Raw genomic sequence first — 20,799 nt, forward strand, 5'->3', positions numbered from 1 at the left:
ACTGGACTGTTAAACCAAAATACCCTACCTTTTAATGTGCATCAAGACTGTTTAACACACAGTTGGAACCCAGCAAAGTCAAAATCAGCTGACTTGCAACCTTGCAATAACCTCTAATTTATGGTGTAATGCTTTGAGCACAGTACTTTATGTCCTTTGCAAACACTACTCTGTTCAAAATGTCCAATTAAATGTTCCTGCCAAATGACATTCTTTGTTTTTGGCTCATATTTAAGCTCAAAATCATTTTCTGACACTTCAATTTGGCTGCTCATATCCAACAGGGGTCATTAGCCTTTTGAGCATTCAAATACACTCGAGCAAAAGAGGCACTGCAATCTTTGCAAGTAGAAGTAATTGAGTTATAAAATATATAAATATATCCCCTTCAAGCTCGGCTCCTCTACCAGAGGCATGGAGGTTAACGGTCCTGTGCAGTATCTTTGGTGTTCCTATGACTGCAAACTTCTGGACAGAGATCTTGGATGTTGTTTCTGGAATCTGCTAGTTGTTGGAGCTGCTCGCCAAGTTTGGGGGTCACCTCCCCGAGTGCTCTAATTACCACGGGGACCACTGTTGCCTTCACCCTCCACAGCTTCTCTACCTCCTCTTTGAGTCCTTGGTATTTCTCGAACTTCTCGTGTTCCTTCTCCCTCACGTTGCTGTCATGTGGTATAGCTTTCTATCACTACAGCCGCCTTCCTCTGCTTGTCCACCAGATGACTTCCAGATACAGACGGACCAACTTCCAGACAGACCAAGAAGTCCCACAGGATCTTAGCTCAGTCATCCTCAACCAATCTGGAGGGCATATCCCATTTTGACCTTGACACTTACAGACCCTGCACCTTGTTGTTACGTGCTGGATTATCTCAGGGCCATTTCCACACAGCCTGAACCGTCGGGTCTTGCCTGCTATGGTTCAGAGTGTTTAAATGAGAAGCTGCATCTATTCATTCTGTTTTATAAAAGCAATTGCAGCATTAGGCCGATCAGGTGTTTTTATTCAGCAGTGTTATATTTAATATCGCAAAGGCTTGTCTTGTGATGACTTTTCCAGAATTTGTGTGTCGATGTGTCGATGAATGCCAAGCTTCTTGAGACACATTAATAGTCTGTCTGCACACAAAGGCTGTGGGCAGACAAACCTACTTTTGCTGATGTGGGAAACACATCATCACATTCCTTTAAGCCAGAGGAAGTGACTTTTTTCCCCAGGAAAAACCCACCAGGAAAGAATAAAAACTTTCCTGTGCAGCAGTTTGTATCAGCATTACAGGATAAACAAACATTCCTTATTTAGGAGGGGATTCATAAAATATTCTGGTTAGTCGAAGACATTCCTGTCATATTAACAACACCAAAAATGTCCAGAGTGTGAAATTCTGGCATAATTTCTAAATGTTTTAGAATGATTTTATTGTAACAAATTGCTCGTGTCAGTAATTTGTTTACTTAACATGTTTAATTTGTGTGTGAGTGGCAGTATAGCGTGTTAACTGCAGAATAATGACTAAAACCATACTTTGCAACTCTTCTATCTGACAAGCAACATAACTCACCTTTAGGAAAACTTAACTAAGCTGTACTGAATCTTCTCCTCCTGTAATCACTCTTGAGGCAACAGACCAATAGCCAACAATCAGAGCCTCAGCACTATTTACGATCTATGTTGACACAGAAGATAGATGAGAAAACCTGTAACCCGCCACAAATTTTTAACATCATTTGGCAGGAAGGCCAGAGATGAAAACAAACTCACTGCAACTCAATTACAGCATATAATGGTGCAACTGCTGACCCACTCAAGCTGAAATGTGTTGTCTCAAAAATGGATAACACTAATGACTCAGCTGGAGACGTTGGAGATGTGGCTGGTATTTTTATGAGCGCTGAAATCAATCATGTCTTCTTACTAAGGTGGCAGATTTGCTGCCCTTTATCAAAGTGAAAAAATAGACAGATGCCGTTTCTAGCTAAATATACATTCTGCTTAAAAATACAGTGCAAACCAAAGCATGAGCAGTTTTCAATGCTGCAATCAGTCAGTACTACGTACTAGTAAATCATTCGACATTCAGCAATTCATATAGTGCTTTTATTACCTTTATACTATGAGCTTATATAACCTCCACAACATGTCTAAAGGTGTAATCCTAAGGCCAATCATAGTGTGAAGGGTGCCCAGGGATTAGCTAAACAGCACAAGGAGTTTTAACAGTTCTGTCAGGCTGTATTTTGCTAATTTCTGATATCACCACAATGACATTTTTAATTGAGTAAATTAGCTCATCATGGCATGCCAACACATTTTCATTACCGCTATATAAAATGAGCCCAACACGCGCAAACTGATATTTGACCTAAATATGTTGCTGAATGAAACATCTAAAGGATCAGAACCACAGGACAAAGTTTCCACAGGACTGTATAGAGGCGTGTGGAAATTTTGTCCTGTGGCTTTGAACAAAGTACTCATGATTTTATCTGTTGTGTTGGAATTTTGGCTCACTCCTCATTGTGGCCAAACATCTACACCTTTATGTTGTCTCTCCAAAGGACACTGTTCCAAAAGATTTCTTTAGATGGGTCTTTTTAAACATAAGCAGTGCTGCCATGTTTTAGACAAAAGGGGGGCTGCATACAGTCCTGTAAAAACCTTCTATTTTAAATTACTATATGCTCAGTGGACCTCAAATATCAGTAGAGATTTTCACAGCAACACACAAAATGTTGTAAATTTCTAGAAGCCTAAAAGAGTAAAAATTAGTGATTCACCAGTTCACCAAGTCAGTGGGCTATAACACCTAGAGGTGTTGATATATTCTAGTTTTCCAACAATCTAATAAGGTAATGATGCAACCAATCATGCTGCAACCTTTAATGAGGATTTATTCATCCAGATCAAGTTAAACTGTTGTAAAAACATTCAATTTAACTCTATACTCTTATCCCTACTATCCATAGTAGCAGCACGGTGGCACGGTGGTTAGCACTGTTGCCGCACAGCAAGAAGGTCCTGAGTTCAATTCCACCATCAGGCCGGGGTCTTTCTGTGTGGAGTTTGCATGTTCTCCCCGTGTTTGCGTGGGTTCTCTCCGGGTACTCCGGCTTCCTCCCTCCATCCAAAGACATGCAACTTGTGGGGATAGGTTAATTTGGATTATCCAAATTGCCACTAGGTGTGAATGTGCGAGTGAATGTGAATGGTTGTCTGTCCCTGTGTGTTAGCCCTGCGACAGACTGGCGACCGGTCCAGGGTGTACCCCGCCTTTCGCCCCATGACAGCTGGGATAGGCTCCAGCGCCCCCCGCGACCCTGAAAAGGATAAGCGGAAGCGAATGGATGGATGGATGGATGGATACTCTTATCCCTTCTCTGTCAGCCAGGAGCTCAGGGGACCAGGCTAATGTAACTAGTGACTGTTGTAGGTTCAGTGAATTACTCATCTGATATATGTGACATAAAGGTTAAATACCAGCAGTACTGGGGCCCGTTCTTCGTACCTCGCTAAGTAAGTTAGCTGGATTAGATTGTTGACGATTTCGCGTGATCTTGGATCGTTCGGTTCCCCGAAGCTCATCCGGGACTTGCTGCCATAGCAACAGAGCCGTAAGCGTAAACCTGCTCGGGAGCAGGTTCACTTTATGTAAACAGGATTAGATCGCGGCCACGCAGGTATGTCCGCTTCATTTATACGAAAGCAACAGCGATATTCCACCACTGTTTCACCATAAATAAATATTATCAATGTAACTAAAGATAATGCAGCACCTGATCCATTTATTGATTTCACACAGGTCATTTCCTAAAAAAAGGGAAATGTACTATTAACATTCTATTACATGTATGTGATTATTACAGATGTAATTCATATTTCACAGTAGTAATTGCAAATTACTTTGTGTAATCAAGATGAGAGACCACGGCTATAAAAGCGAAGGTGGATTTGGGAAGTCTGTCGCAGCCATGTCCTGTCCGTATACGCGAGCAACCCATTGCGGAAGGTGCAAGATTGATAAGGAGAGTTTTCAGAATTCAGCGTATATTGCGGGATAGACAGGATCCTTGCTCAGCGCGACAGTGTGCTCATTGAGAGATATCGATATTCCCGTGAGGGTATTATTTACTTAACCAACTTGTTGACGAGGGGGTGCAGGACCACCACCTGTCTTTTTTTTGCTCTGCCCTTTTCTTGGTTGCTGTTATGAACAAACAAACAGATTATTTCAGGGTCTCTTTCCTAGAGACGAAAAGCAATATAAGTGATAAATATTACCATTCTGTAGCATATTCTTATATTCCACTTTTACTTGTTCCCATGTTCTAGTGGGTCCTGTTGTGGCTCTAATGTGTAAGGGGATATAATATAACATAATATAATGTAATATAATATTGGATAATATAGTGTAATACAATAAATTTACCCTACCGCCTACTGGTGTTGGCCAGAGGGGCCGATGGCGCGATATGGCAGCCTGGCTTCTGTCAGTCTGCCCCAGGGCAGCTGTGGCTACAACTGTAGCTGCCTCCACCAGTGTGTGAATGTGAGAGTGACTGAATAGTGGCATTGTAAAGCGCTTTGGGTGCCTTGAAAAGTGCTATATCAATCCACTCCATTATTATTGTTATTATTAAATTACTTACGAGTTTAATTTGTCAGCAACTTTCTGCCAGCCCTCTCTCCTTGCTTTTGCAGCCTTTGCAGTGTTCCCTTGCGTTCTGATTAAACTCTGAAACTCCTGAAATCCCTCAATCAAGAGTTCTTGCTCTGCTGCCGAAAAATACCGAGCGCGCTCCTTCGACATTTTCGCCGACCAATCAGAGGGTTGCCGATCAATGTTTCTACTATCGATGTGTAGCCCCTTTTACGACACCCAGTGATCTCACATTACTTCATCCAGCTGTACTAATCGTCAACAGCAGGTGTGTTCGGAGAACCGGATTAGCGAGCTCACGGTTAGCGCGATGATTTGGTCTTGGATGTGTCATTTGATCTTGGATGTAGTAAGCGACGTACGAAGAACGGGCCCCTGGGGGCGATCGTGGCTCAAGAGTTGGGAGTTCGCCTCTACAATGTAGCTTGCCATCACCAGTGTGTGAATGTGTGTGTGAATGGGTGGATGACTGAATGTGCCTTGGGGTCCTTGGGGACTAGTAAAGCGCTATACAAATACAGGCCATTTACGTCTTGATGCATTCTCAATCATCCAGGGAAGTAAATCTCCAAAAAGTTGATTCTGTTCATCTGGACGTAGCGTTTTGTGGGAGAAACGTTTCGTCACTCATCCAAGTGACTTCTTCAGTCTCAGCTGACTGCAGGTTTCCCCAATCTTATAAACAGTACATTTGCATAATGACTGAAACCAGCCCACTGAAGGAACAATGGGCTGGGAGGTCAGTTCCTTAATCTTAATTACGCAAATTCTCATGACCATTGATCAACAACCACTGACCAAAACCCACTGATCAAAACCCACTGATCAAAGACCACTGATCAATGGCCATGAGTACCATTCACAGACAGTTGGGGAATGACCTGACCTGCAGTCAGCTGAGACTGAAGAAGTCACTTGGATGAGTGACGAAACGTTTCTCCCACAAAACGCTACGTCCAGATGAACAGAATCAACTTTTTTGGAGACAGGCCATTTACCAATTACTGGCCAAGATCCACAGCTACCATCTCTTTTTATATACTCAAATTTTTTGAGCTTTTAAATAGTTTTCTGTATTTATGTTTTTTGTTCCTCCAGAAGATGAGTGAACATTATCCTATATGTCTGCCTGACAACTAAATGAACATTTTAAAAAAAAGCCAACAACCAGTATGTATGAAGTCTTACAGATCAGTGTACTTCTGTCCATATGACAGACGACAGATCATGTTCGTGATCCTGTGGTGCTGAGAGGACAGCAGGTTTTTTTTCTTTCTTGAATCCATGCAGAGAGACACCATGTTGTAGAGACACGGGAGAATTGAACACATGCTGTGTGAGCAGTGGTATTGGTCTGACAGGACCAATGTTCCCTCTAATTTTTCATGTGTCTGAGCGAACACACCAACTCCCTGAGCGGTCCCTTGGACCACTGTGAGCAACAGCAGACGTGTGCACTGTGGTCACGCCAGCATCGAATCCACCCAAGTTACATGGTTTATTAAAATAATCAAATTACAGCATTTACATTTATGTTAGACTACTTTTAATTAACTGCTTTAGCCCACTTACAATGAAAAAAAAAAAAAAACAACCCTGTGTAGTATGTTAACACTATTGGAAGTAAAAATAAGTTGAACTCCAATTTTAACTTCTTCTTCTTTTTTTTTTAATGACCAACGTTGGGCAATTCATTATATAGTTACTTCTTCAAAAAAGTAACTGAGTTATGCAAACAACAACATTTTCTGCAGCTGTTTACCTAAAAATGCAGCCATTTCAAACTATTTACAGAACAATCAGCTGTTCTGCATCAATTTTGATGCCACACAAATTATTTGTGCCACTCCAAAAAATAATTTCTGTCCACTATGAGATAAAGGAGAACAACAGCCTGGTACCCGCAGGCCTGACAACAGAAGATGTATCACTGCTGTAACACCTTAACATTCAGCAGTCACCTCATTGTTCTGAACGCACAACAAAACTATTGACTACACAACATGCTAACTACACAAGATTTGCGCTAAACGTCGCAAATCTCTCACATCTCAAAACCGCTGTCACTCCTAAAGGGTGGGGGTGTGTTTTGGTTTCATCTTTGCTCACAGGTGGAGAGTGCTTTCGAGCGTTTTCCTGATAAAATGCTGATTTTATCGTTTCTTCCTGAAGTAAATATAAACAACGATAGTATTCAGGAAGAAAACCAAACATTGCAGATATATTTTTATCATAACTCTGGATTTACTTGGCCAATCAACACAATTTAAAAACTGGTATAAAGTCCACACTTTTTTCGTCAATTGTTCCGTCTGTCCATCTCCAATGGTTGTACACGTTGTCATTACCGTGGCTTCACTCCACATCAGCCACGCTGTTTTGCTAGCTAAAACACCGGTGTCGGCACATAAGGACGCTGTCATAGCCTGTCAACGACGTTGATTAGCTGCGTATATACGAATGTGAATCACATCAGCGGCTGGACTATGGGATAAGGTGGCATCGTCTAATCCCATACGGGAGCAGCCAGTCACTCACTGACTAACACTGGAAAATAGAATTGTTAAAGTATTAATTTTAATTTCAATTCAGGTTAGATTTTTTTTTCTGTGCGCAGAGACCGTGCCAGCAGTGCGCAATTGCGCACGTGCGCAGCTTAGAGGGAACATTGGACAGGACTATGATTTAAACAAGTGTGTCATGTCTGACGTCACTTTCTTTTCTTTTAACCAATTTGTGGTTTATCTAACATTTGGTCCTCATTTTTAACCTGCAAAACAGAAAATGTATGTGAACATCTTTACCTGGAGGGAGCAGACTGTAAAGATGGCTGTCCTAATACAGATATTATGGAAAAAATATCATGTCCACCTGCCCTGCTATCTCCACAATGAGTAGGCTTTACTGTCAGCCACACAGATATATGACACTGCCTTAAACACTCAGCTCTGGGCCTTAAGCTGTAGTTATCCCATAAGCGAAGGCTCAGAGGCCTAACGTTTCACCAAAGGGATGGCTGACATTTTAGAGAGGAGATTGCAGACAGTAGCGAAGGTTTAACACTAACAGGACTATGACTGCACCTTTAACTCACCAGCTGGTAAACAGTGCAAGCAGGGATGAGTCATTTATTAATGGAATGCAGTTAATGATTTGTTCACTGAGGTCAGTGGTTTTAAAAATTGGAAGAATGTTGGACCTGAACATGGAAACTCATCCACCTCCCAGAGAACTACTTCTCTTCTTTATTGTAACCATGTGCAATTTCAAAACCTTTGGATTTTGTTTTCTATAGCACCAATTTGAAAAATGTTGGGACGCTGTGTAAAAAGTAAACAAGAACAGAATGCTATGATCTGCAAATCTCATAAATCCACATTTTAATTCGAACACAAAAAACATGTCAAATGTTTAACATGAGAACTTGAGTATTTCAAGAAAAACAGAAAAAATGTTTTAAACAAGTTGGAACTGGGTCAACAAAAGTAAGTAGTACTAAAAAGAAACATTCAGAGTAACACATAATTAGGTTAACTGGGGCATTCATTGAGTATGAAATCAGCATCTTTGAAGTAAAGATGGACCGAGGTTCACCAACCTTGAAAAATCTGCATCTACAAATTGTGGAAAAACTTCATGAAAAAATCAGAGAAAATGGAGAAATCTCTGTGTGCAAGGGGACAAGGCCCAAAGTCAATATTGGATACTGGTGATCTTCAGGTCCTCGGGCAGCACTTCATTAAAAACAGGCTGGATTCTCTCATAGAAATCACTGCACTGCGTCATCCATAAATGCAGGTTAAAGCACTATCACGCAAAGAAGAAGTCATGCATGGCACGTCCTCCAGACTAACGAGGAGAGGGACCATCCAGCTTGTGATCAGCACTCAGGTCAAAGGCCTGCCTTTCTAATGATATGGGGGTGTGTTAGCGTCTGTGGAAGTGACAGATTGTACATCTACAAAGGCATCATCAATGCTGAAAGGTATATACAGGTATTAGAGCGACATGCTCCCATCCTGACAACGTCTTTTTCAGGGAAGGTCTTGGATATTTCAGGAAGACAATGCTAGAGCGCTTACTGCATCTACTACTCTCTCAAAAGTCCAGCAGCTGGTCTCATCAGTTCCCAGATGTTTACAGACTATTGTTAAAAGAAAAGGCTACACAGTGGTAAACATGACCCCATCCCAACATTTCTCAGATATACTGTTGCCATCAAGACCTTATTTTATCAGTTTAAACATTTGATTTGATTTCTATGTTCTACTGTAAATAACATATAGACTTTAATTTATTTATCCCGTCTAAATGTAGTACTTAGACATGAACATTTCCAAAAGAAGAGCACAGTGACAAATTAAATGAAAGTTCCTAATTTGTGTGCAGACAAGTAATAGGACAGCCGTGCCCACTGACTTTTGTTAATGAACTCCTCTTATGACGAATGCCACTCAGTTGCCATATTTGTCACCCTTTGTTTGTTCTGGTAATTATGTTTTCATTTCTTGTCCCTCCTGCCACATTTGTGCACCCACTCAACCTCCTCCACAGTCTGTCTCTTTTCGTCTCTCCCTCCCAACCTTTTTTAATCATATTAGTTATCAATAATTAATCTGCAGCAGCTTGCCCACCCAGCTTGTTTAGCAACGTCTGTCATCCTGTTAAGTTAATGCAGGACTGAATTAGAGTAGCAAGATAGGGTTGGGGGATCCTCCATGTATTACAGCATCTGGACCACGCAAGTGAGTTGTCAGGAACTATAATGACCAACACCACATTATCCTTTCCCTCAACCCCTCCTCAGAGTCCAGGCAGGCAGCACCGAGGCTTAGCCATCTTTATTTCTTATCAGCTGGGCAAAGCAACAAAGGAACAGAGACAAATATCTCATTATGTGGACGAGGGTACTCAGTAGAAAATTAATCACCAGCCGTAATGTTAATATGTGCATAGTAAGCTGAAAAATGTATAGGAACATGCTGCTGCGAGGGAAAGAAACAAATTCAGAATGATTGGTCTTTTATACGTTTGCTACTCCTGTAAACGGATAACAAATGTATAAAAATGATTCTGTTCTCATTTTATTTAATGGGACTGTGTCTTTGAGGGCGTAAGCTTGAGAACAAGCCCCATACAGAGTGCAATATCCTGTACTGTATATGCATGCTGTTCATACGAGCTTTTATCTAGCTTTTGAAGTTCAAACTATATGCAACACATACATCACCTTTGTATTTCAGAATGCATTTTCAACAACACCTCGTCATTGCCAAAATCACGCGTTCGGCATCTACCTGTTAAACCCTGGGACAAATGAGAAGCAGACTAATTACTTCCCGTCTTCGCGTTAGACCTAACTGCATGGATTAATTTTATTATGTAAAACATTTGCAGAAAAGATTGCACGCCAAGTAACTGCATACTAAATGGAAGGTTGGATATTTATAAATGAGATGTGAGACTCATGCTTTTGTTTGCTCCTGGCACAGGGCTGTATCAGTTTTGATGCGTTTATGTGCAACAAACACAGACGAGCACATGGCCATGTACATATTTTATTTGCCCCTGATGAAACCTGCGTTGCTATGGAAACTCTTTTAACAGGAACTTCTCTTTATGCTTTCACCCCAAAATCGATCCTTGAGTTCAAAGTTTTCCTTTATGTGTGCACTTAACCCATCGGGTCCGAGGATACTTCAGGATTTTGATCCAAGACTGGGCTAAATCAGACACCTGTACCTATCCTCTTTACAGTGTTCTTAAGGACCCTCGACTATGTGAGCAGATGATTTTCACCATGACGGGACAACATCGTCAAGGTGAAAGGAATGCTTTCACAGATCTCCACACATCCCCATGAAAAGCTAAATACATCCTTACTGCTTACATAGAAATTAAGAGGGTAAGTAGCAGTGCTGCTAATCAGATTCAGCTGATTAAATGGTCATTAGCAAGTATGGACACCTTTGTTAAAGCAGAAGTTTTGCTCTGGTCTGAACTAGTTCAGACTCTGAAATGCTCAAAGAAACTGCAAAAATAAGAACTGCAAAAAAACCAAAGAAAACCCCCCAAAAAACAAGACCTACATTTCTTGAAAGGGTTGCCAGGAGACAGTCTATCCTTTTTAAAATAAAGTATTGATAATTCATCAAACACAGCATATCAGCGCAAACACCTCAAACCTACTGTGAAGCATGGTGGAGGACGGGTATTGATTTGGGCTTGTTTTGTAGCCACAAGACCCGGGCCCCATGCGGGCATTTCAGTGCCATGAACTCCTCTTTATACCAAAGTATGCTAGAGTCAAATGTTAGGCCATCTGTCTGACAGCTGAAGCTTAGCCAAAACTATTTCATGCAAAAACACAATGACCCCAACTATAGCAGCAAAAATACAGATACCGTGTTTTAGCCAGCCTCAACCTGACTGAAACACTGTGGCACAATATTGCAATGTTTGCAAACCTCAGTGAAGAAGAGTGGGTAAAAATGTATTCACAACCATGTAAGAAACCGAGAAAGTCTTGCAAAGTTATTGGTGCTAAAGGTGGTTCTACAAGCTTATGATCGAGATGTACTTAGTGTTTTACAGGACTGCATAAAAGCCTTCTTTTTCAAATGTCTGTGTGTGATGTGTATGTATGTATGAGCAATTTAGAAGCCAGTTTGTGTATTTGTCTGACTTCGCATTTGTGTGCATGACTACATGTGTTGACACAGACGGGAATATCAAATTCAGAGATAGGTGCAGTTATCATACCGTTAATCTTGTCCATTTCAGCCAAGGTCTCTTGGTAGGAGCTGATTATTCCTGCATATCGTGTCATCACCTCCTTCCGTAAGTTGTCCCAGTGAGGGGAAAGATCTCCCAGCTCCTTTAGATCCTGCACCCTACAAATAAACACAGATCTGTGAGGACCATTGAGGTATTATTGTAGTGCTTTAGCTAGTGTTGTGCCACTTTCATAGTTTTTATACTTCTTTCAAAGGAACTTAATCTTTTAGTTCAGGTTCAAAAAACTTTTAGCAAACCTCTTAAAACACAGACAGAAGTTAAAACATACTGAAACATGCACGCATCCTGAGCCAGATAAATGCAACTTTAAACCCCAGGCTAAAATATCTGGTGTCCGCTGATCCACTTTGGCCTTTCAAATTCTCCCCTCACTACTCTTTCTTCTGCGATTACTAACTCTTCTGCTGTCTGTGTATACTGAAACAAGCAGGTGTCTTTCAGTTAGTTGCGCCTGCAGCTTTATGCCATAATAATTTGTGGTCTTTCTTTTGGAAATAATTGCCAATATGCATCAGTCTGTGCACATTTGTGTCTTGTTTGTGTGTGGAGCAGCTGATTTCCAGCTAGGATGCATAATCTCTTTCTTTGGCAAATAATTTGAATATGAAAGGGAATATCAGATAGACACAGATAATCAACACACTGTCCCTGTGGCAGCCAACCAAGTAAATGCCAGAGATATTATAGAAATTAGAGGTTAAAGGAGGCTTTATACGCTCCTCTGATCACATATTACAAATGTAAATCAGCTATTTTTAGATACCAGAATTAGAATTTAGGATTTTACACAGCAAATGATTTGACCAAACCAACAAGACAAGGAACTGATTCCCCTCAAAACAGAAAAAAAACAACCATGCTTTCATCCATCAGTTAGTTTTATCTTCTTATCTTTGAAGGCGCTGCAGGAAACCTGGAGCCTATGTTAGGTGACATTCGGAGAGAGGTAGGGTACATCCTGAACAGGTTGGCAGTCAAACAGTGCACCGCATTGTTTATCAGCTGATTAGAAATAAGAAACAGTTTCTTCTGAAATGCCACAGCAACTGTGAGGTCATTCAGTAACCGTGTCAAAAACAAGAAATTAAATCACAATTATCTGCGTGGGCTTATGCTTATGAAGGTGAGGAAAGAATATAATTCAATAGGTTTAAGCATTCATCTCAATTTATATCCACATACATGTAGGCTGTGGTCACATATCAAAGATTTTCTTGATCCTTTTCATAATTAATCAAGTTTTAATCAAACTTGGACCTTGAAACCAACTGGAAGCCACAATATGGGCAATTCTGTAAACACACTGTGCATGTGGTTAAATTGTAAGTTCTGCTTATGATGTATAAAGATAGACTTGATGGAAGTAAGCATATTTCAGTAGAATGCAAGAGTACCACTTGTTTGTCAGACCAAATAAAAGTAATTACATCTAAGTCTTTGCCAGAATAGACACTGAGATAAGTAACTAATGGATCACTCCATACTAAATCAGTCAATTCTGAGTAAAATTCTCACCTGACAAGATACCCTACATTAAACATTATCCCCAACTATCTCAGGGCCACAAGTGTTTCACCCCTTATACCTGTATACTGTGCTCCAGTAGGGCAGTGCTACTGCAAAGACTAAATTAGTCTTCACCTGCTCTTGTCAACCACAGCTATTTTCAGCTGCCCTGGCTATCTTCCCAGTGGCTTTCTCCGGCTGTTTGGGTTACATCCTCATCCTCATGGGAAATTGTGGAAAGCCACCTTAATAGGGAATAAGGCTACTTGTCATTCTTTGACAAGAGCCTCATCGATCAAATGCTGGTATTCTTCAAAAGGATGATAGTGGGCAATCTTAACTACTCCTGATGGTACTTGGCGGCCTGTTGGATCAGCTGGTCAGTGTTATTTGGTTAGATAAAAAGTAGGTGTGAACCTGATAGTTAAAGCTATAAAACTGGATGAGTCCTCCAAACATCCTGGGACACTTTCTGTTTGGATACAACATACACATTGGTGAGTAGATTATATGTTAATCTGTGAATAATAATAGACCATAACATATTTAAACTTCTAACAGGAGCATCTCTCAAAACTCTTCAGTGCCACTGGGCAGTATTTATAGATCTTGAAAGTAGGGTCTCATGGTCTTGAAGTGGATCCTTCTTGAGATTTTCCAACTATTTCTGTTACTTTAGTCGATGGCAAAGTCTGTCATGTTAAAAGGGATGTGCATCTTAAGTGTTGGCAGCAGGAAAAACTGTTTCCTACTGAAACATCTCTAGTGGGGTCATCGTGTCCCACTTCCACACTGTCCTTAACTTCTACCCAAGAACATATCAGGTTCCTGCTCTTGGGCTTTCCAATAGGAGTGATTTGTAAAGTGGTTAGGGTTAAAAAAATGTTTTCTCTCTTGACATTTCTCTCTTTCTGGTTTTTACAGTTTATCTCCTTCCTGCAAATTTTTTTCTATCTTTCAGCACCTTTTCTTGAGCAATGCCGGGTTTTTTTTATGTGATCTGTCAAAGCCACCTCTTGGGATCTGCTGATGGCTTGCTGGTGTCTGCCTTCCTTCATGGCATCTTGGCGTACCTGTTGCACAGCTTGCACCATGGTCTTTATCTTCTTGGTTACATCTCCTTTCAGGATGCTGTCCAACATATCACTCAGATCTGTATCCAGCTGTGCCCATCTGCTATCTTCTGCCAGTGGAAAATCCAGCTCTGGTTTCCTCTCAGAGTCCTCTAGCTTTTTGATTTCACCCACTTCTTATGCTTGAGCAGGTCCAGTGACCTGTGGTTTTCCTTCTGGCCCAATTTCTCTGCCTGGCAAGCAATAAATTCACAGATAGCCCTCAGCCCCTTAAAACAGCATAAAATGTTTTTTTTATGTTTCTGTAGTCACTCTTTGCACTTTGCCTTTGGTGAATTTTCACACTATGTTTGTTCTTAAATATTCCATCAGACATTATTTCTACACTGCCTACCTGCTCAACAAAACAGAAACTAGCATAGCCACCGGTTATATCAGAGTAGTTTTACAAATAAGAGTACATATATCGGAGGACAGCAGTGGACTGTTAACTGGCAGTGATATTCAAGTTTCCTAATATTCCAGATTTTCAGAGTAAAGGTCGCTTATATTGCTACTGACAGCAGAACATTCATGTGATTTGAAAATGAGAATCATTGATACTTTTGTAATTATCTTCAATTAAAAAGACACTTGAACCAAAATCGGTGTAGTTGTAATGCAAAATGTTTGCAAAATGGCTTGAAACTCCTGTTGTTTTATAAGAAAACAAAATAAAAAATATTTGGCATCAATCAGGAAAAGGAACAACCCTGCTAATAAGTGTCTTTAAATGTTGTGCTGTTTAGATAATCTTATAGTAGATTTTCTAGCTAGTGGGTACTAAACAGACCCATGTTTCCACTGGTTTCACTGAAATATACATTGTTCTTAATGAATCCACTTGACCAATTGACCACTTTAATGATCAAGGAGACAGTGGTTTCAAGTTTTCTGATTTAAGTGTTAAAATAGTAAATATATAGCCACAATGGTCTCCACTAAATATCCTTAAGACACTGCATCACAGGCTCAAACCACACTATCGTTCTGTTACTTTGTGTCTCAGGTCAAGGTGGATGTAAATAATGGTTAAAACAACAGATACGCATATCTGCTTGCTAAATGAGGGTTCCGAGGCACAGAGATGGTGAACAGAGATATACGATAGACTCACCCCCTTTAATCACTGCGCTATTGTCTGGAAAGGGTAAAGGTGTGATAAGAGTAGGTATGAGCTGATTAAATATGCATGCAAAAATAAGGTCACAGATCCTAGTATAACATTTAACAGACAGCAGATGTTAGGGAAAATGCATTTTCAATGTCACATTTAATATTATAGAGTAAGATGATGACTTTATTGCATCTTTGAAATGATCTAGCCTGTAGTGAGAACAAACAACAATCATCCACTTTTCCTGTCCTCTTTGTCCTATTGTGTATGTTGTTTTGCCTTCTCGATTATCAACTGCTTGGATATTCGTTCTTTTTGCAGGTATTAGGTGTTCAACATCAGGATTTAGATATTTGTTAATATTCATTGCTGATTAACACTAAAACTCTAAAGCCCAAAAATAACATTCAGGGAGACTCTGCTACATTCTAATTCATTACTCATGCTAAAATAACTTTCTTTGGAATAACACAGTATATTATACAGTTGTATTTTTTACACTTTACACAGGCCATGGAGTGCAAGTCAGCAGCAATACTCTTCTACACATCCAATCGGTAAGCCGGTTTAAGCTGCTCACAGTTGCTGCTACCTCTGCAAGCCGCTTTGTCACCCACCTCCAATTCAATGCCTCCTTTTCATCCTACATCTAACAGGGTCACCACGATACTAGAGTTTCAAACTTGACAATTTTGTATAACACGGGGGGAAATTGACAAGCTTATTTTTTAAAATATATTAGAACAATACAAGGAATAACCGTCATTTTTGACAATGCAAACACTATGTTACTGTATTTGAAGATGAATTTTAAGAGTCTTTTATGTAGTGCATTAAAAAAAAAAAACAAGTCACATTTTTCCTATCAAATTGTGTTATCCTGTTAAATTAACGCTGTATTAGTGTTACAGATAGGCAGGCAGGAAGCTACCTAGCTCCCATATTAGTGTTATCCTTTTATTATTAGCTGCTAGTCTAATAATAACTCTTCTATCTTTTAATGTATCGTTTTAAAAACTTGGAACTGCAGTGAACTGTGTTCGATCATCTTGAAATATTGCTTTGAATTGTTTAAAAGCAATATTTGAAACAATTCATGGCTAAATCATAATGTGGCTGTCAGGTAATTGCTGACCTAATGTTAACATGTGTGCCTGCCTGGTTAACATTTGTGATATGTGTTTATTAGTTCAGTGTTGGAGCTTTACTGACCTCTTGAAATTCCTCCTAAAGTGTTGCTTATTGTTGAGGCCTTTAGGTATTTCAGCTGTAACTGAGAGGAGGGGTTGTGTGCAGCAGTGTTGTGAAACTGTGCCTTAACTGGAAGAGTGAAGACGGGACTGTTGGCATTAATACTGTTGCAAATGATTATCTAATTCAATATTTTATTTTTGGCTAGTGGATAGTACTTTTTAATTTCACGTTAAGTTAGATAATAACTTAACGTGATATTTATCGGGGTTTTTTGCCTGCTCCGTTTTGTGGTGGGGTTTTACTGCGGCTCTCACCACACCAGCCCTTACAAGGTAAGCTCCATCCACCCCACCACTAAATATAAATTACTGCGGTCAGAGAATAAAAATAATATTTTTAGTATTGTGGCCCTGACTGAAGCAGCATCTCTTTCAGTTATAATAAAATAAAAAAAACAAAAAACAATGTCCTACAGCATAAGAAAGCAAAAAAGGTAAGAAAAAGGAAGATAAGAGGATTAACTGGATAAAATTCATGAAATATATTTGTAGTTATTATAAACAATGACTTTTTTAAACTGACATGTGATGCAGATTAAAAACAAACAATAGATCGATACAGATAAAGAGGAAAATGTGTTAAAATTGAGTCAGCCAGATGATTCGGATAACAAAATACATTTCCAAAAAAAGAAAAGACCTGTCATGTGGCTGCCTTTATTTCATGGCGCATTATAGTGACTGTTCAGTTTAATAACTAAAGGCCTTTTGTGTGGGGGTCAATAAAACCTCTGTGGCTGCGCTGAAAAGCAAGCATTTTTCACCCCAAATACCTTCAGTTTATTGTGAAAAAACGGCTCCATCAAGACAACAAGCACAGCCATTAATCCAGATCTTAGATATAAAGAGCAAGTGCAAACAAAGATGGTGGATGCCAAAATGTCACCTACATGATCTTGACACGCAAACACAGTACTTGTTAATTAACACCAAAAGCAAGGGCACTTTTTCTTTTTTCATTAATGAGAAACCAGACAGCTCTTAATGAGGGAGGTTTTATCGATACCCGCACACTTTGCTGCACATGCGTTTATCTTCTTTGCACACATACACACGGCGACGCGCACAAGGAGCCACAGCGGAAACTCTACTGCCTCTGTGTTCACAGTCTTCGATTAGAACATGAGTGGAGACATTAAAGCTAACAAATAGACGGAAGAAATATCCAAGATTATCACAGAGTGCTAAAGCAAACTAAGCCACCCACCATCCGCTGCTGCACTCACAACTTTACTGAATCATTAAAAACCCTGAGCTAACACCGCTGTGAGCTTGGCTGACGGAATCGCCAAAATGGAGAGGCACCGTGGAGAAAGACAACATTTAAAGAGGATTATAGAAGAGGTGCTCGAGCGACCAAGCTGGAGATATGGTGCACATGGGTGTTAATAAACGAACACTGTATACGGTAGTCATGGTTTGGAGCCTGCTGAGTGCTCATGAGCTGTATTATACAGATAACGCATTTCATAAATATTCTATAATTGTCTTCTAAATTTAGCTAAGATTTGAATTATCAGGAAGTAAGGTTAAAAAGGCAGCAGAACAGCACCGATGCTCTAGGAACACGTTACTGGAAGGTGAATGGGATCCAGTGCATATGCTTAAGGAAGGGATGTGACGGACACGTGTCCTTGATGTTGTGTGGCTGTGTGAGGCTTTTGTTACATGCTGTGATTACAAATGGAAAAACATCCTCCTACTAACGCACTCATCCAGATCTCTGATTGGATCTTTGTGTGCCTTGGATTGAAGTCAGCGTAAATAATTCATGTGTGAGCGTGTCTATGTATGGACTGTTTATGTGTTATGTATGAGAAAGGGCTGCCAGAGACAACAGGCCAGTTAAGGAATGATCTGCCTTGACAATCAACGGTCGAGCCCAAGGGGATGGTCTAATTTTTCCTTTTTCTCACACAGTATCAACTAGACTCTGTTTTGATTCCAAGTAAAGTCTTTAAACATACAAATAGAGCTGAGGTTGTAAAGGGGTTAGTTTTAAATATGGGAGGAGGCTGTTGCGGTCTTTAGGTTGTTTGTGGGTTGTGTATTGTGTATTTCAGTTTTCTAGTTAATCTCGGAGTTTGGGTTATTGACTTGGTTTCCTTATAGACTGAAAAATGGTAAATGAACTGGTTCTGATATAGCACTTTTCTGCTCTATCCGAGCACTTATTCACACATGGACTTTCTTTTATGCTTTTTGCATGGAAGTCCTTTATATCCAACACATCATCAAAGAGCAACTTGGTGTTAGCATCTTGCTAAGGATATTTAGTATGCAGACTGGAGCAGACAGGGATGGAACCACCAACTTTCCAATTACTAGGTGACCTGGTCTATCTCCTGACCACGTTGGGTCCTGATTCCTATATTCTGAGGCTTTCATTACTGTCGTCCTTTGTGAGTTAGTTACAGTGTTTAATATTTAGTTGTTTGCATTCTGTCTTTTTTAGCCTCCCCTGTGTACAGCTGTAGCCCCAACTGTTGCAACAGATGGCTCCACCTCCTTGATCCTGGTTCTGTTGGGGGTTTCTTCCCATAAGAGGGGAGGTTTTTTTTTTATCTCACTGATGGATTTTCTCTCCACTATTGTAAGGTCTAGACTGAAGACCTTCCAATATAAAGTGTCTCGAGGTGGCTGTTGTTGTGTTGAACTAAACCGTGCCATGTTTGAGTTATTTGTCTTTTTCAGATGCTTTCTGTTTGGCTTTTCTGTTAGGTTTCATTGTGAGTTATGCTTTAGGATGCGAGGATGCGATCGCCACAGTGCTGCACACATTACTGAAGCACTTGGAACACAGGAACACCTATGCACGGCTCCTCTTTGTAGACTACAGCTCGGCTTTTAATACCATCCGGCCATACAAACTCCGTCCCAAACTCCACCAACTGGGACTTAACTCCTCTCTGTGCAACTGGATTGTGGACTTCCTCACTAACCGTAGACAGAGTGTCAGAGTGGGTAAGAACACCTCTTCCACCCTTGTGGTCAACACCGGTGCCCCTCAGGGGTGTGTTCTGAGCCCTCTGCTATACACTCTCTTCACCCATGACTGTATTTCCTCCTGCGCGTCCAATCTCATTGTTAAGTTTGCAGATGACACTACAGTGCTCGGACTTATATCCAACAATGATGAGACAAACTATAGGACAGAGGTGCAACAACTAGAGTCATGGTGCCACGACAATAACTTGGTCTTAAACACCAAAAAGACCAAGGAGATCATTGTAGATTTCCGGAAGAGGGGTCATAACAACCATCTGCCTCTCTTCATTGGCAGTGAGGCGGTGGAGAGGGTGAGCAGTTTTAAATTCTTGGGGGTAACTGTGACCGAGGACCTGTCCTGGGGCAACCATATCACCTCAGTTGTACGGAAGGCCCAACAGCGCCTCTACTACCTGAGGAGACTGCGGAGCGCACACATTCCCAGATCTCTGATGTTGAACTTCTACAACTGTGCCATCAGCAGCGTTCTGACGTATGGATTTCTAGTGTGGTTCCCCAGCTGCACCAAGGCCGATCAGCAAGCACTCCAGCGGGTGGTGAAAGAAGCTGGCAGAATTATTGGAACAAGTCTGCCAGAGATCAGTAATATCTTCCCCACTCGCTGTCTGAGGAGGGTGCACAGTATCCTGCGGGACCAACATCACCCTGCGCGCCACCTTTTCCATCTGCTGCCCTCAGGGAGAAGGTACAGGTCTATACAGGCCAGAACATCCAGACTGGCCAACAGCCTGTATCCACAGGCTGTGAGGCTCCTGAACTCTCTGCCCCCCTCTCACGGACAATAACCATATCCAACTTCTTAATAGCAATGAACTGGTCTGCATTGGTGCATCATATCTTTATTCTCTTCCCCCTCCTGCCCCCCCCCCCCCTCTTTCTTAAATAGATAACTATCATATCTGATATCATATCTCACAGTACAATAATATTGAATGGGTTGCATTGTTGTATTTTGTCATGTTTCTCAGGTCTTTGTCTGAATTTCTACGAACATTATTGCTAAGGATTGTCTTATTGCATTGGAGTCACACTGGGTTAAATATGTACACTTGGGTTTTAAGGGGTATTTATTATTTTCTTCTTTTTTTTTGGGTTGTATGGAAGCCCCAAATGCAATTTCATTGTTCTTGACAATGACAATAAATAAATAAATACTAAAATACTAAAATACTTTAGTCTGTTTTTGAGGTTTTTTTGAACTTTTTATATTTGAGTTCTATTACTTTTTAAAGATTGTGTTATTTATGCTTAGTTTCCTTCTTTATTATAGGTTTCTTCTGTGTTTAGTGAGTCTTAAGTTAGTTCTTGTTTTGCTGTGGTAGTCAGCTGCTGCCTGTTCTTTGCAC

The 20,799-nt window shown here is 40.5% G+C and overlaps 1 protein-coding gene across 7 annotated transcripts in view; it reads right to left on the reverse strand.

The window, feature by feature from the left end:
- inpp4b (inositol polyphosphate-4-phosphatase type II B) overlaps positions 1-20,799 on the reverse strand; it is a 191,560-nt gene that overhangs the window by 47,218 nt on the left and 123,543 nt on the right. For all 7 annotated transcript variants that reach the window (XM_026171319.1, XM_026171316.1, XM_026171318.1 and 4 more), the window contains one exon: positions 11,421-11,551. In XM_026171319.1, the coding sequence (XP_026027104.1) occupies positions 11,421-11,551 (131 nt within the window). The remainder of the gene's footprint in view (positions 1-11,420; positions 11,552-20,799) is intronic.

Source organism: Astatotilapia calliptera, chromosome 6, assembly GCF_900246225.1.
Source record: "Astatotilapia calliptera chromosome 6, fAstCal1.2, whole genome shotgun sequence".
Lineage (NCBI taxonomy): Eukaryota > Metazoa > Chordata > Actinopteri > Cichliformes > Cichlidae > Astatotilapia > Astatotilapia calliptera.